Here is a 13,894-nt window from a genome sequence, read left to right on the forward strand (position 1 = left end):
ACTCTTTAGCCACGTCTCTTTAAGTGTTTTTGTACTGGCTTTAGCCATGTAGATAGTAAAAGTTTAAGAGACAAAACCAAAATGTCCTTTCACCCATAAGCTTGCCATCCACATTGCTGCCTTTTGTTCCGGACTCCCAGGGTCAGCAATTTGTTTAGGAGGAGCCAAACTGGAGATCTCTGGTGAGGAATTGGGCTGTGCCCTGCTCAGTCCTGTCCTGACCAAATCAATCCAGTGTGCAAGAGGATATCTTGGAACAACATTAAAAGGCAAAGGATAGTTGAGTTCTGTCCTCTTATGATGTGTTACAAAGCTGAGCCTCAGGCTTGAACTTACTGGACTTGGCTCTTACAGTATAGACAGCAGTGTCTGCTTTTCAGTTTGGGACCAGAACTGTTCTTAACTGGGAGCTTACCATAAAGACCACCAGATCCCAAAGCAGTGACTTCTTGAGTCTCAACACCTTGAAGTATATATCTTCATCTTTCAGAAATGAAAGAATTCCAAATCTTTATAACCTAAGAAAAAATGATCATTTATTCTACCAAATATATATGTGAGTGTATATGATTAGAGAAAGGAAAGTGTCTGGATAGCACACATTATCACTGCATTGCATTTTAATGCACAGCGTACACAGCTTTATCGCATGCACAGTTTTATCCAATGCATTTGGACAGCCACTCTTCTATGATGAATTTTATGAGAGTGACTCTTCTCCTGCCTTGTGCAATAAGTTTAATTTTTAAAAGGTCACCGGATAAATGAGGTGGCTGCATGCTAATTTTGTTTTTCAACATCAGAAAATATGGTTTCATCATCAGAGACATGAGGGAGGTGGGAAGAAGCAGACAGTAGTGGTGTGTTTGGAACTTATTAGTACAAAAGACTTAGCTTTTTAGGTCAGTTTTTCTCAACAGCTGATTATCACAAAGTTCCCTTGGAAAATAAATCCCTTTTTCATATATGAGGGAGAAATGTATTTTAATTATTTTTAATTATATTTCTAGGAAGAATTGAAATAACTTGAATCTTTAAACTTTCGCTTCAATCTAGCCAGTCACATTTTTATTTATTTGTATCCCATCAGAACACAGAGTCTCCCAGCAAAACCCTACTTTCTATTATTGCCATCTCAATCCCAGTACAGTTTTTAAGACTTTCAGAGAATTTTAAATTTAAAAAATCCAATGTAAAAAGGGCTCAAAGAGAAATAGTCAAAGAGCAGACCCAGACCAGTGCTTCATAGATTTTGGCTTGTTTCCATGGCTTTTTTGTGGTTGAATCTGTTTTTACCATTACTCTTACTGATTTCAGTTTTTGGCTTTTTTTCTTTTTTTTCTTACCCAATGTAGATGAACTAAATCATCAGTTTTAGTAGTATCCCTTTCTTCCATTTCTGGGTAGATCTTTACTGCAAGTCATCTTTTCTCTCTCAAGGATGTTACTTAAGTACCTATTGAAGTCATTTGTGTATCTGACCCATCTTACATCCCTAGTGCTACTCATTTAGAGGGTTTTTTTCTTTTTATACATGCTCTTACAGCATATCTGATGTCATTTGAGATGCCTTTTCCCTATATTTTCTAATGAGCAGAAAAGTTAAGTAGAATATTCTAATACGCACTGACAAAACACTTTAACACATATGTAAGTTGGAATGTCCCATCAAAAATGTTTGCCTGGGAGTCTTTGACCAAAAAAAGTTTAAGATACTTATATTATAAGACTACAGAGGAAAAAAGAACCACCAAATTGATATACAGGAATGGCATAAAAATTAATCTCTTCAAGCACCAAAAATATAAAAACACCTTTATGTAATACTTCCACACTGCATTGACTAGAACTGCAATGTGATTAAAAGACATATTTTTTAACTTCAGTTAGTTCAAGTGTTTCATTAATGGGAATAAATATCACACGTCAAAATTTTCTTCTTGTTTCTCTCTCTCAAAACACGCAAAATAAAATGTTAGGTATTTTCAGAATAAAAGGTGCATTATTTATGATATTTCCACTAAAGCTTAAATACTGATTAAAAAATGGAATAAATCTTCTTATAAATCTCAAAAATAAAATCAATTAATCAAGTTTAATTGCAAGTTTTATGTAATTCCCTATGTAGTTAGCCCAGTATTTCAATTAACAAAAAAACCTTAATGGGACAGAGCTCTGATTTTAAGGTGTTTTTTAACTCCATGAATTTAGCTGCTGTTTAGCATGGCTGCAATGTAACTGGTAAAGAAATGCCACTGGATTTGTCAGCAATGTCCAGCCTGAATGTGGTCATGAGCTGTTGAAGTGGCATTTAACAGACCAGCTCTGGGGTTGGGTTCCTTACTATGGAGTTAACTGTTCCTTATTTTGCAGGGTAAAAAAGCTAGCATTACTTTTATGTGTAAATATTTATATATCTCTAAATAACTTGTGTGTGTGTCACTGGATATGGCATGGTTTCTCTAGATTTAAGCACATACTTTCACAGATACCTGAGTAGAAAACACCTTGACCTGGATGTTTCAAGTTAGCTGGGCTGCTTTAAATGTCTGAACATGTACCATGCAATTATGAGTGGGTCTGTAAGTAGCAGACCCTAAGGTGACAGCAGTGGGGCTTTTGGCAGAACATGAAGGAAAACCAGCTAAAACGACATCTGGGGAAATCTCTTGTACTGAAATGCAAAGCGGTCCCTGGTTTCAGGCAGTGAAACCTCTCAGTGAGGTGTAGCATAGACCTGGTCACACTCGCATGCTGCTGATGATCAGTTCTTGCTGCTGCCTGACCGGGGATGCAAAGAAGTTTCTCTGCTTGAGGGTTTCATATAGCAGGTGAGCTCTGAGCCCAGCTGTACCTGTTGCATGTGCCTACACACACAGGAAAGACAGGCCTCACCTGGCTGCAGACCCCATCAGCCCCTATGCACCCAGAGCTGCTGAAGATCACAGTGCAGGCTTTCAGGGAGTGTGTGACTGCCTCTGGCTCTGCCCTAGATAGTTTGCTCTGGAGAGCTGAGGGATGTGAGTAAAACTCTCTAGAGCACGCTATGGGCTAGACAAATTGTCCCAGATTTAGGCCATTTAGGTTGAGTAATCCCAACTGAAGATGTGTGCTTGTGTACGGACAGATATTTGGGTGTGTGCATATGCTTAGGCAGGGTGGAGGGAGAAGGAAGCAGAAATGTGATTGTTTCTAACTGTTTATAAAAATAGTATGATTAACCCCAATATTTGCATGCTCTTATACTGTAATGATTGTCATTTTAAAACTAGCTTTTTGCCTTCGAGCTATCGGGGAAAAGACCTGAGGGAAAACTACTGCCGAAACCCCCGAGGGGAAGAGGGAGGCCCCTGGTGCTTCACCACCAGTCCAGAGACTCGCCACGAAGTCTGTGACATCCCCCTCTGCTCAGAAGGTAACACAGCACAACTTCTGCAGAAAGCAGCCCCTGCTCTGCTGGCAGCAGCTGCTTAGAGATTCCAGTAATCAGTTGCTCACAGCCTTTAGAGAAAAAATAAGTGATTTCTCAGTGAGAGTAACTCACACAGCAAGAAAATAAGTTGTTAGGGGAAGAGGAAATCTTCCCCTAAGTTGTTAGGGGAAGAGGAAGGCTTCAGGCTCAGCAGCTTTTTTCAGGTTATGGAGGAGCTTGAACAATCAAGCTGTGCTGATTACACAAATGTGACCCCTTTTTTTTTTCCTTGTCTAGTCTGTATTGAATCCATTAACAATTTCAGTGTTACTGTGTGATAAAATCATCTAGTGCCATTCCATGATAAAATCAGCTTTTCGTCTTCTTTTTGATGAAAATACAGATACTGGATTACAAAATGAAAGCTTAAGATAAGCATGTGTTTTGTTTTTTGAATAAATGCCGTAAATAAGTATAACGCTTTACAAATCCAATCCCATTTGACTTTCAAGTCACAGAATTTGAAAGACACTTTACATGCACCATTGCATTTGTTGACTTTTGAGTTCTGTTAATCTCGAAAGGAAGCTCTTATTTCTTATTAATCAGCGAATTCAGTTCCAGTCAACCAACCAATTTAAATCTTCAAGATAGGATGCTTTTAATTTTCCTGCTAATGTGTCACATGCAATAGTTATGCTGTTGTTAGGAAAGGAAGAGGAGTGGGAGGGAGGGAGATGGAAAGGGAGAGAGGAAGAGAAGGAGGAATAGAATAATTTACATGGAGCTTGAGAATTTGTTAAAATCTATCATTTAAAGATAAACTTATGTGAACTTCAAATAGGGTATTTGACCTGGAGCTCACTTTAGGATGAAGATTTGGTAGCTGATGCTTTATGTTATCTGCAATTCCATAAAATAGAATTTTCTAAATGATACTCCCTTACAATTATTCTAATTAGGGAGTACTTGAGAAGTTTGTCTGGGTTAATTCTGGTGAATTTGTTTTATGTTTTCTGACCTTTCATTCTAAATTCATTCTTTGGTAACTTTTTCGCACTTTCCCTCCATGCCCCTCACCCACTTTCTCAAACCAGGACTGAAAATATATCTTAGTTTTAGCTGCCAAAACCCATTATCATCAAAAAGATACAGTATCATACGTATCTGAAAGGAGTGGGTATATAAAGAGACATACTGTATTGCACTGAAACTGGGATTCTGCCAATGTTCTGCTCTTAAACTTGTCCTATAATTATACTGTGACTTAGAGTGATTTAGAAAAATAAAAGGTGCTTATTTAGATAATATCACCTTTAAAAAATAGTTCTTCCTTAGCCATGAATCTCTCTCTCTCTTACTAAACAAAAGACTGATATGAACATGAATGCCTCTAGTAGCTCTCCTCTACCCGCTTCAAAACTGTAAGTGTCCTATAAAGTGATTTAAGCATCTGGATTAGCGCCAACAGGTACAATTATATTCCAAAGGCCATCACACCAATTACATACCAACTCAACAGAAAGACAGGCATTTTTAATACCTCTCTAGGTTGGTATCATTCTATAAGAGCAGGGACATGTTAGGGGATATTTTTTTGTTGATTTCTTTGGTGGTCTTTTGTTTGTTTGTGGGGTTTTTTGTTTGTTTTTTAAGTTTTGGTTGGTTGTTTTTTTTGGTTTTTTTTTTTTTTGTGGGGATTTTTTGGGGGGTTTTTTTGGGGGGGTTTTTTTGTGGTTTTTTTTTTTTCTGTGGTATAAGTCATGAGTGTAATAAACGACTAGTGTCTATATTTTTCCTAGTTGAATGCATGACCTGCAATGGAGAGAGTTATAGAGGGCCAATGGATCACACCGAGACAGGCAAGGAGTGTCAGCGCTGGGATCTTCAGAGACCACACAAGCACAAATTTCGTCCAGAGAGGTAATCCCTCACCCCCCCCCCAGCAAGACCATATGGTCATAATTTGAAGATTTCACACATTCTGGAGCCAGTTGAGCAAAACTAGCACTAGCACAACAGAAGTTTTTGGAGTTCACCAGTTTTAGATGCTTGGGCTCCTCTCCCATGGTTTAGGCTGGCTACTGGCATGATGGAGATGCAGTTCTGGTTACATCCCAAGCCTGACTAGTGTACTAATGCTGCTACTACTTTAATTGATAAAAAATTTCTCCCTAGCTCATTGACAGTAAATAAATAACCTCTGAATATTTCTGTATATAATGATATGCAGCTGAAGTCAGCTTAAATAAGTTAAGGTAATTACATAGTAAATAATGATTTAAAGTCATAATTTTTTGTTGGATTTCTTAACACAATTAATAAATATAAACTTTCAATATTGTTAAATAGCTATATCCTCCTTTTTGGAATATTGAACAACTTAAAAGATGTAAGTGGCCATCCATTATAATCACATTTAAATATCGAATTTGTTTGACAGAACTGCTTGCCCACTACGTGTGTTTTTTCACCCTGGGAGAGGATTTAATCATTCTGTTTAGCATTTTATAAACATGGATTTCTTTATCAAAGTTTTTTGGGGGGTTTTGTTTGATTGATTGTTTGTTTGTTTTTGCTGTTGTTGTTGTTTGGGTTTTTTGTTTTCTTTTTTTTTTTTTTTTTTTTTTTTTTTTTTAATTTACACACTGATTCACAGTGCCAAAAGTTGAGTCAGAAATAGCAAGACAAATTTCATCCCTGTTGAGGTTTGTCCTACAGGGCCAAGTTCACCTAACTACAAAGGATCATCTATAATATGCACTTCTGAAAGTATTGTGGGAGGGAGGGGATGGGCAGGGGTTAGGCCGCACAGGAGGTGGTCTTCATTTGTCTCAAACTGGACTAAAGTTCCATTTTAATTTTATTCTGGTTTTCGAATTAACTGAATTTATATATTGTTTTGAATAAATTTAAACTGCCTGACAAAGACTGCAAGAATCAACAAAACAAGAATAAGACCTTCCACTGAAAGTATGTGTTTATATGCTAAAGTATTTCACCAAATAAAACACCATTTTTATTCTAAGAAATATGGGTACTGTTAGATTTTAGGAAGCCTGATTATTCAGCAAAATATTGAGGATCTGCAGTTTTGGAGCTTATGTGGTATAATCTGTTTTTTCCCTTGGCTTGGATGATCTGTTTCATGAATAATAGCAGGCTATCCAATTGTTCTGCCACAATAAATATTTTGTATTAGCAGAGTAAGACTGAAGAGAATCTGTTTCTGAGTTTTGCCATGCACTTACTGTGCATTCTAGAATGTCACAGAAACAGTTTTGTTCCTTGGGCGTGAAACATTTATAGAACTCCTGGGTACAAACAATAATAATTTTACTGTCAGGAGGAAATTTCTTTTTTTCCAATGATTTCTGATGGTTTTCAAAATGACTTTTTGGCCTAACCACAGTCTTACGAACAATCGTGTTCCTCTTTGAAATAATTCCTTCTGAGAACATCTTCTTGAGAGTTTTCAGACAGTAATAAAACATTTTTTATTTTTAATCAAAAATCCACACATCCAGATTGAACCGACCTGTATGGGCTTTCAGAAGAGAAATGTAGTCCTGCATATTTCTGACATACTGGTGTTAACTAGCTCTGTGAACAGTCAATAAAAGTAGCAACAATTGCACTTTGATTAAACCACATTTTTATAATGTTGAAGGTTTTGGTTTGCTGGGGTTTTTTTCAGGCATATAAGTTAAAAATAAGATAAAAGGTCTAGAAGAAATGACCCATTAAAATACAGCAGTCTCTAGAGACATAGTATATCATCCAGGCATAATGTGTATAACCTGGAAACCAGGAAGGATTATCTGGACATATTTAAACCTATTTTCATTTAAGGCTTCATCAGTTGCAATGATGAAGAAAAGGAATAAAGATGGTAATCTTTCCCAGTGAACCAGTCTACCTGCTGTTGGATAGTGTTTTTGGCTCAGGGTAAATACAACTCACTTTTCTGTCACTTCGGTAGATTGTTCCATGTTGACTCCCCTCAGTGATCACAGAATCACAGAATCACAGAATGTCTAGGTTGGAAGAGACCTTCAAGATCATCGAGTCCAACCCATGCCCTAACACCTCAACTAGATCATGGCATTGAGTGCAACACCTAATCTTTTTTTAAACACGTCCAGGGATGGTGACTCCACCACCTCCCCGGGCAGACTATTCCAGTACCTTATCACTCTTTCCATAAAAAACTTTTTCCTAATGTCCAGTCTATATTTCCCTTGATGCAACCTGAGTCTGTGTCCTCTCGTTCTGTCAGTTGCTGCCTGGAGAAAGAGACCAACCCCCAGCTGTCTACAGCCATACTTCAGGAAGTTGTAGAGAGTGATAAGGTCACCTCTGAGTCTCCTTTTCTTCAGGCTAAACAACCCCAGCTCCCTCAGTTGTTCCTCAGAAGGCTCGTGTTCCAAACCCCTCACCAGCCTCGTTGCCCTTCTCTGGACGCACTCAAGCATCTCAAAGTCCTTCCTAAACTGAGGAAGCTGGCTGCTAACCAGTGCCCCCAGGTCCCTTTCCTCCTGGGCACTGTCCAGCCACACCGTCCCCAGCCTATAACACTGCAGGGGGTTATTGTGGCCAAAGTGCAGGACTCGGCACTTGGACTTAGTAAACTTCATCTTGTTAGACTCTGACCATCCATCCAACCATTCCAGATCTCTCTGCAGAGCCATCCAATCTTCCAACAGATCGAGACATGCTCCCAGCTTAGTGTCATCTGCAAATTTACTAATCAAAGATTCGATACCCACATCCATGTCATCGATAAAAATATTGAACAGAACTGGCCCCAGCACAGACCCCTGAGGGACCCCACTGGTGACTGGCCACCAGCTGGATGCAGCACCGTTCACCACCACTCTCTGGGCGCGGCCATACAGCCAGTTCCTAACCCAGCAAAGAGAGCTCCTGTCCAAGCTACGGGTTGCCAGCTTATCCAGGAGTGTGCTGTGGGAAACAGTGTCAAAGGCCTTGCTGAAGTCCAAACAAACAACATCCACAGCCCTTCCTGCATCCACCAGGCGGGTCACCTGGTCGTAAAAGGAGATCAGGTTGGTCAAACATGACCTACCTCTCCTAAACCCATGCTGGCTCAGCCTGAGACCCTGGCCATCCTGCAAATTCTGCGTGATGAGACACAGTATAAACTGTACCATTATGTTGGCAGGTACTGAGGTCAGGCTGACTGGTCTATAATTACTAGGATCCTCCCTCCCACCCTTTTTGTGAATGGATGTCACATTGGCCAGTTTCCAGTCATCTGGAACCTCACCAGTGAGCCAGGACTGTTGGTAAATGATGGAGAGCGGCTTGGCAAGTTCATCTGCCAGCTCCTCATCACCCTGGGGTAGATCCCATCTGGGCCCATAGATTTATGAGTATCCAAGCATCTCAGCAGTTCTCTGACTGCCTCCTCTTGGATAATGGGGGGACCATTCTGTTCACTAGCACCATCAACCAACCCAAGAGAACAGTTGTCTTGAAGGCAAGTTGTCTTCCCACTGAAAACTGAGGCAAAGAAGACATTAAGCACTTCTGCCTTCTCCTCATCTGCAGTTACTATGATCCCTCCCTCATCCAATAGAGAACAAAGGTTGGCCTTACCTTTCCTTTCACCATTAATATATTTGTAGAAACATTTTTTATTATTCTTTACAGAAGTCACCATATTAAGTTCAAACTGAGCTTTGGCTCCCTAATTTTTTTCCTACATGCTCTAGCAGCCCCCTCAAATACTTCCTGGGAGACCTGACCCTTCTTCCAAAAATGATACATCCCCCTTTTATTCCTAAGTTCCTCCAAAACCTCCTTGCCCATCCAGGCTGGATGTTTACCTCATCAACTGTTCTTTTGGCACACAGGGACAGTCTGTTCCTGTGCTCTCAAAATCTCTGTTTTGAAGCACAACCAACTTTCCTGAACTCCTATGTTTTTAAGGGCTGCTTCCCAAGGAACTCTGTGAATAAGTCTCCTAAATAGGCTGAAGTCTGCCCTCTGGAAATCCAATGTCTTATTGGTGTTCCTCCTGATTTCACCAAATATTGAGAATTCTATAATTTCATGATCACTCTGCCCCAATTAGCCTCCAACCACCACATCTCCCACCAGCCCATCTCTATTTGCAAACAGCAGATCTAACATAGTCCCTCCCCTGGTGGGCTCACCCACTAGCTGCAACAAAAAGTTGTCCTCCATGCACTCTAAAAATTTCCTGGACTGCCTCTTTTCTTCTGTATTAAGTTCCCAGCAGATGTCTGGCATGTTGAAGTCACCTACAAGAACAAGGGCTGATGATCCTGAAACATTATCCAGCTGCTTATAGAATAAGTTGTCCACCTCTTCCTCCTGGTTGGGTGGACGATAACAGACTCTCAGGAGGATGTCAACTTTTTTGGCTTTCCCCTTAATTCTTATCCATAGGTATTCAATTCCATCTGCATTAGTTTCAATACCTATGGTGTTAAAAGCCTTCTTAATATAAAGGACCACTCCTGCACATCTTCTCCCTGTCCTGCCTCTTCTGAAGAGCTTGTAGCCATCCAGTGCAGTGCTCCAGCTATGTGAGTCATCCCACCACATTTCTGTGATGGCAACTACATCATAGCTTTGCTGTTGCACCATGGCCTCCAGCTCTTTATGTTTGTTACCCATGCTGCGTACATTGGTATACATGCACTCCAGCTGTGCCACAGATTTCACCCCCGACTCAGGCTCTCTTCTTCCAGAGAGCCCAGCTGCATCCCGTTCTGCCTTCAAACCTAGTTTAAAGCCCTCTCAACGATGTCTGCCAGTTCATTAGCTAAGAACCTTCTACCCTTAACAGAGTCTATCCCATCTGGTTCCAACAGAGCAGGTGCTGTAAAAGCTGCCCCATGATCAAAGAATCCGAAATTTTGTAGATGACACCAACCCTTAAGCCACTTGTTAATGAAGCGAGTTCTCCTATTTCTTTCATCATTTTTCTCAGCCACAAAAGGTACTGAGCAGAACACTACCTGGGCCCTTGTCTTATCAACCACTTGACCCAGTGCCCTGAAATCTCTTTTAATTGCCTCGACACTCCTCTTTTCGTTCTCATCACTGACAGCCTGGAGTATCAGCAGTGGGTAATAATCAGAGGGCTGAATCAGCCCAGGAAGTCTCTCAGTGATATTTCATACCCAGGCCCCAGAGAGGCAGCAGACTTCCCTGTGGGATGGGTTCAGGCAATGTGTGGGGCCTTCTGTTTCTCTCAGAAGGAAGTCACGTACTATGATTACCCTTCTTCTCTTCTTGATGTTAGTGGTGGAGATTCATCTTACAGATGAATCATAACTGGGAGGCTCACTGGGCAGATAATTTCCCTCTAAATCATCTAAATCATCTGGCTGGCTCTCTAGATCCAGGGCCTCATAATTATTCTGAACTGGCACCTGGCTAGGGGGTGGGGGTCAAGAGTAGTTTTTATTATTACCTCCCAGAGCAGGGGCCCATTTTCACTCCTCTTCATTTTGCCCTTCTTTTGCCTGGGAGGGGGATGCATGAGGGTCCTCTGAATCTTGATGGGCCTCCCTTAAAGATGGAAGGCCTGAACTCCACCAGTCTATTTCCCTTTCACTTTCCCTGATGCTTCTTAATCTTTCAACTTCCTCCCTAAGTTCAGCCACCAGTGAAAGGAGACCGTTCACCTGTTCACACCGCAGGCACGCCTCCTCCGCAACACCCCTGAAACAACGGATAAGCTCAAACACTCTGGGCAGGAATGGGTCTGTACAGCCACATCTATTTAGGAGGGGTCTTCTTGGTCATATACACTTGTACCAACCACAGTTTTTCACTGTGTTGAAACCATTACTAACAGAAACCCCAAGAACAAGCAGCCACCAGAAACACCTCAAACAACGCACAATATCCTTACTAGCAAGAGAACTTGCAACTCTGCCTGCTTGCCCTGCCTGCGCAAACTGCTGTGGTCACGCCCCAGAGACGTGCCACTCCCCTGTTTGCCTGCTCCTGTTCACTGTGCTCCCTAGAGGGCTCTTACAATCAGTCACTCAGCAACTGAGGAAGCTTCACCCCTTGTTCCTGAGTGACTCACAAATGCCAGTTACTGAAGATGTTTACTGTCTGCTTAGATGAGATTGGAGTGAGCAGAAGGAATCCCCCCCAAACTGCTCCTTCATAGTCCATTTTTTAGCTATTAGTGGATGCAGAATTATATTCTGGAACTTTACTTCTCTTGTGTACTTCTCACAGGCACAGTTATGCCTCAGGATGGAAGGACAACCACTGAGGATAATGTCCTAGGCATAGAGCAGCATAAGGGGGGAAAGTTTTTTGTCCTTTTCTGCTCAAACTCAAACATCCTGTGAAAATATTTATTACATGAGGAAAATAAGGTTAAAGTGTATCACAGGAGGTGAATAACTTCAGGTATCCTTTTATTACCACCCTGGTTTATGTCTCTTGCATGAAAATTTACTTCATAAAAAATCAAGTTTCCAGTCCTACATGTCTTTAAAAAAAGGAAAAAAAAAAAAAAAAAAAAAAAAAAAAAAAAAAAAAAAAAAAAAAGGGGGAAAAGAAATATTGGTGAAGAGCTTTAGATACTAAGTTCTGTTTTATTTCCAGGAGACCTGGAGATCAGCATCTCTCTCTTTAAAAAAACTAAATTTTATCTTTTTTGGGTAATATTCTCCTTCCTTTTCTCTAGAGGCTGAGATAAGCTCTGGATTTTGACGCCAGATATGTATTCTGATGTTTTATTTCAGTTCTGGCAGTGAAGTAGAGCTACTGCTGTTTCAAGGGGGGAAAAGCAAAAATATGTAGAGTTCTGGAAGGTCTCTGATACCTCAGGCTCTTTCTTACGTCTAAGAAAGAGGTCTGTGCCCAAATGTACTAGGAAAAGAGGAGTGTGCACAACAAAGAGACAGCTCTCAGGAAATCCTGCATGGGTTCCCTGTTGAATTGTGTGGAACAGTGTGAAGCCCTGTTATTTATCTTATTGCTAATATTTGTTTCTTAAAGGTATTAGTTGGCCTTTTTTACAGCAACTGTTGCTTGCTGGGTATGAAGGAAGGCAAAAGCCTCCCTGAATATTGGGGTAAGAACCATTGACTGGGAAGCCTAGTTTTGCTCTAGAAGAGAACAAGAATATCTAGTAGGTGAAAAGATGTGTCTCACAGGCATTACTCCATGCCATGAAGGCACTCAAAGCTTGATCCGTTAAGAATCTCTGAGAACCTTTAAGATCTCTACCTAGTTTTAAGTTTTAGTTAGTAAATTACCCCATTTTTTGATACACTGTTGGAACATGAAATATAGTATTAGGAAGAATGAAACATTCAGTGAAAAGACAGACATTTGTATTGTAGGACGTATTCTTTACATTGAGAGCTGTTTTGAATGCTTTTTTATGAGCTGTGACTGCAGATACTTTGCCATTCTTGGACTCACATTAGTTCTTGGATGGTAAAATACACTTTCCACGCTATTTGACGTGGAACATGTTCCACCATCATCAAGGCTCATCAATGCACCTACTGGGAGGCCAAACCCATATTGTTTTCTGCTTTATTATTAGCCCATTAACTAATTTTTGGGAAATCCTGAAACACAACTTGTTCTTTACAGTTTGTTTTACACCTAGCAGAAAAACAGGGTGCTGCTGCTAGATCTGAAATTATCATCCTCTTGACTGCCATTGAATTCTCAGTTTGGCGAGGCTTCTCCTTGGTGGTTTTGTTGTCATATTTTTTTGGTTTGATTTTTGGATTCTACTTAGATCTTATCATCTTATCCTTGTCCCTTGTATAGTTGAAGGAACCTGACTTTTCCTAAGAAATGGGAGATCAAGTTGCAAATGAGGAAAAATTAGGTTGATTATTTGACAGAAAAAGCATTCTAACAAAAGCATATACTTATAAATCATATTTTCCTCTGTTTGTGTGAAGCACATCTGCTTGCAGTTGTAATCGGATTCAGGTTCCCGGCTAGTTAACTTTATTATTCTCTTACATACTTTTCATGTTTCCCTCAGAGGCAAATCTACTTTTTCTTTCTTTTGCAAACACATTTCGATAAAACTGGAAGGCCAACACAATTTGTATTCACTAGAGAAAAAAACAAACAACTGGATGCATTTATCTCCTTCAAGTTTACAGATGTTAGTATCACATATTTATACAGAAAAACCCTACATATCTTGGATGTCTGATCATCAGCTATGGCTGTAAGAATGTGGAAACATTTATATATAGTACAATAGCACAATATTATCAAGTCTTAATGAGATAAAGTGAGACGGAAGTTATTTCCTTATTTTTCTCCTTCTTTCTCCCAATGCTTGAAATGAGGGCATGACCAAAAATGAGCTCTGTTACAAAAATGGAGCTATCATTACTAGCATGGCTACTCAAAATAGTTTCCAGTTTGAACCCAGGGCTGTTGCACTGAAGAACCTGTTTTCTTAATGAGTCCGGCATG

General features: G+C 40.1%; 1 protein-coding gene across 3 annotated transcripts in view; it reads left to right on the forward strand.

The window, feature by feature from the left end:
* The window catches only part of HGF (hepatocyte growth factor), a 58,137-nt gene that overhangs the window by 18,567 nt on the left and 25,676 nt on the right, over positions 1–13,894 (forward strand). For 2 of the 3 annotated variants that reach the window (XM_040062429.1, XM_040062431.1), the window contains exons 5-6: positions 3,273–3,415; positions 5,215–5,335. In XM_040062429.1, the coding sequence (XP_039918363.1) occupies positions 3,273–3,415; positions 5,215–5,335 (264 nt within the window). The remainder of the gene's footprint in view (positions 1–3,272; positions 3,416–5,214; positions 5,336–13,894) is intronic. The other variant, XM_040062430.1, reaches the window with a different exon arrangement.

This window comes from Hirundo rustica, chromosome 4, assembly GCF_015227805.2.
Source record: "Hirundo rustica isolate bHirRus1 chromosome 4, bHirRus1.pri.v3, whole genome shotgun sequence".
In the NCBI taxonomy this organism is placed as follows: Eukaryota; Metazoa; Chordata; class Aves; order Passeriformes; family Hirundinidae; genus Hirundo; species Hirundo rustica.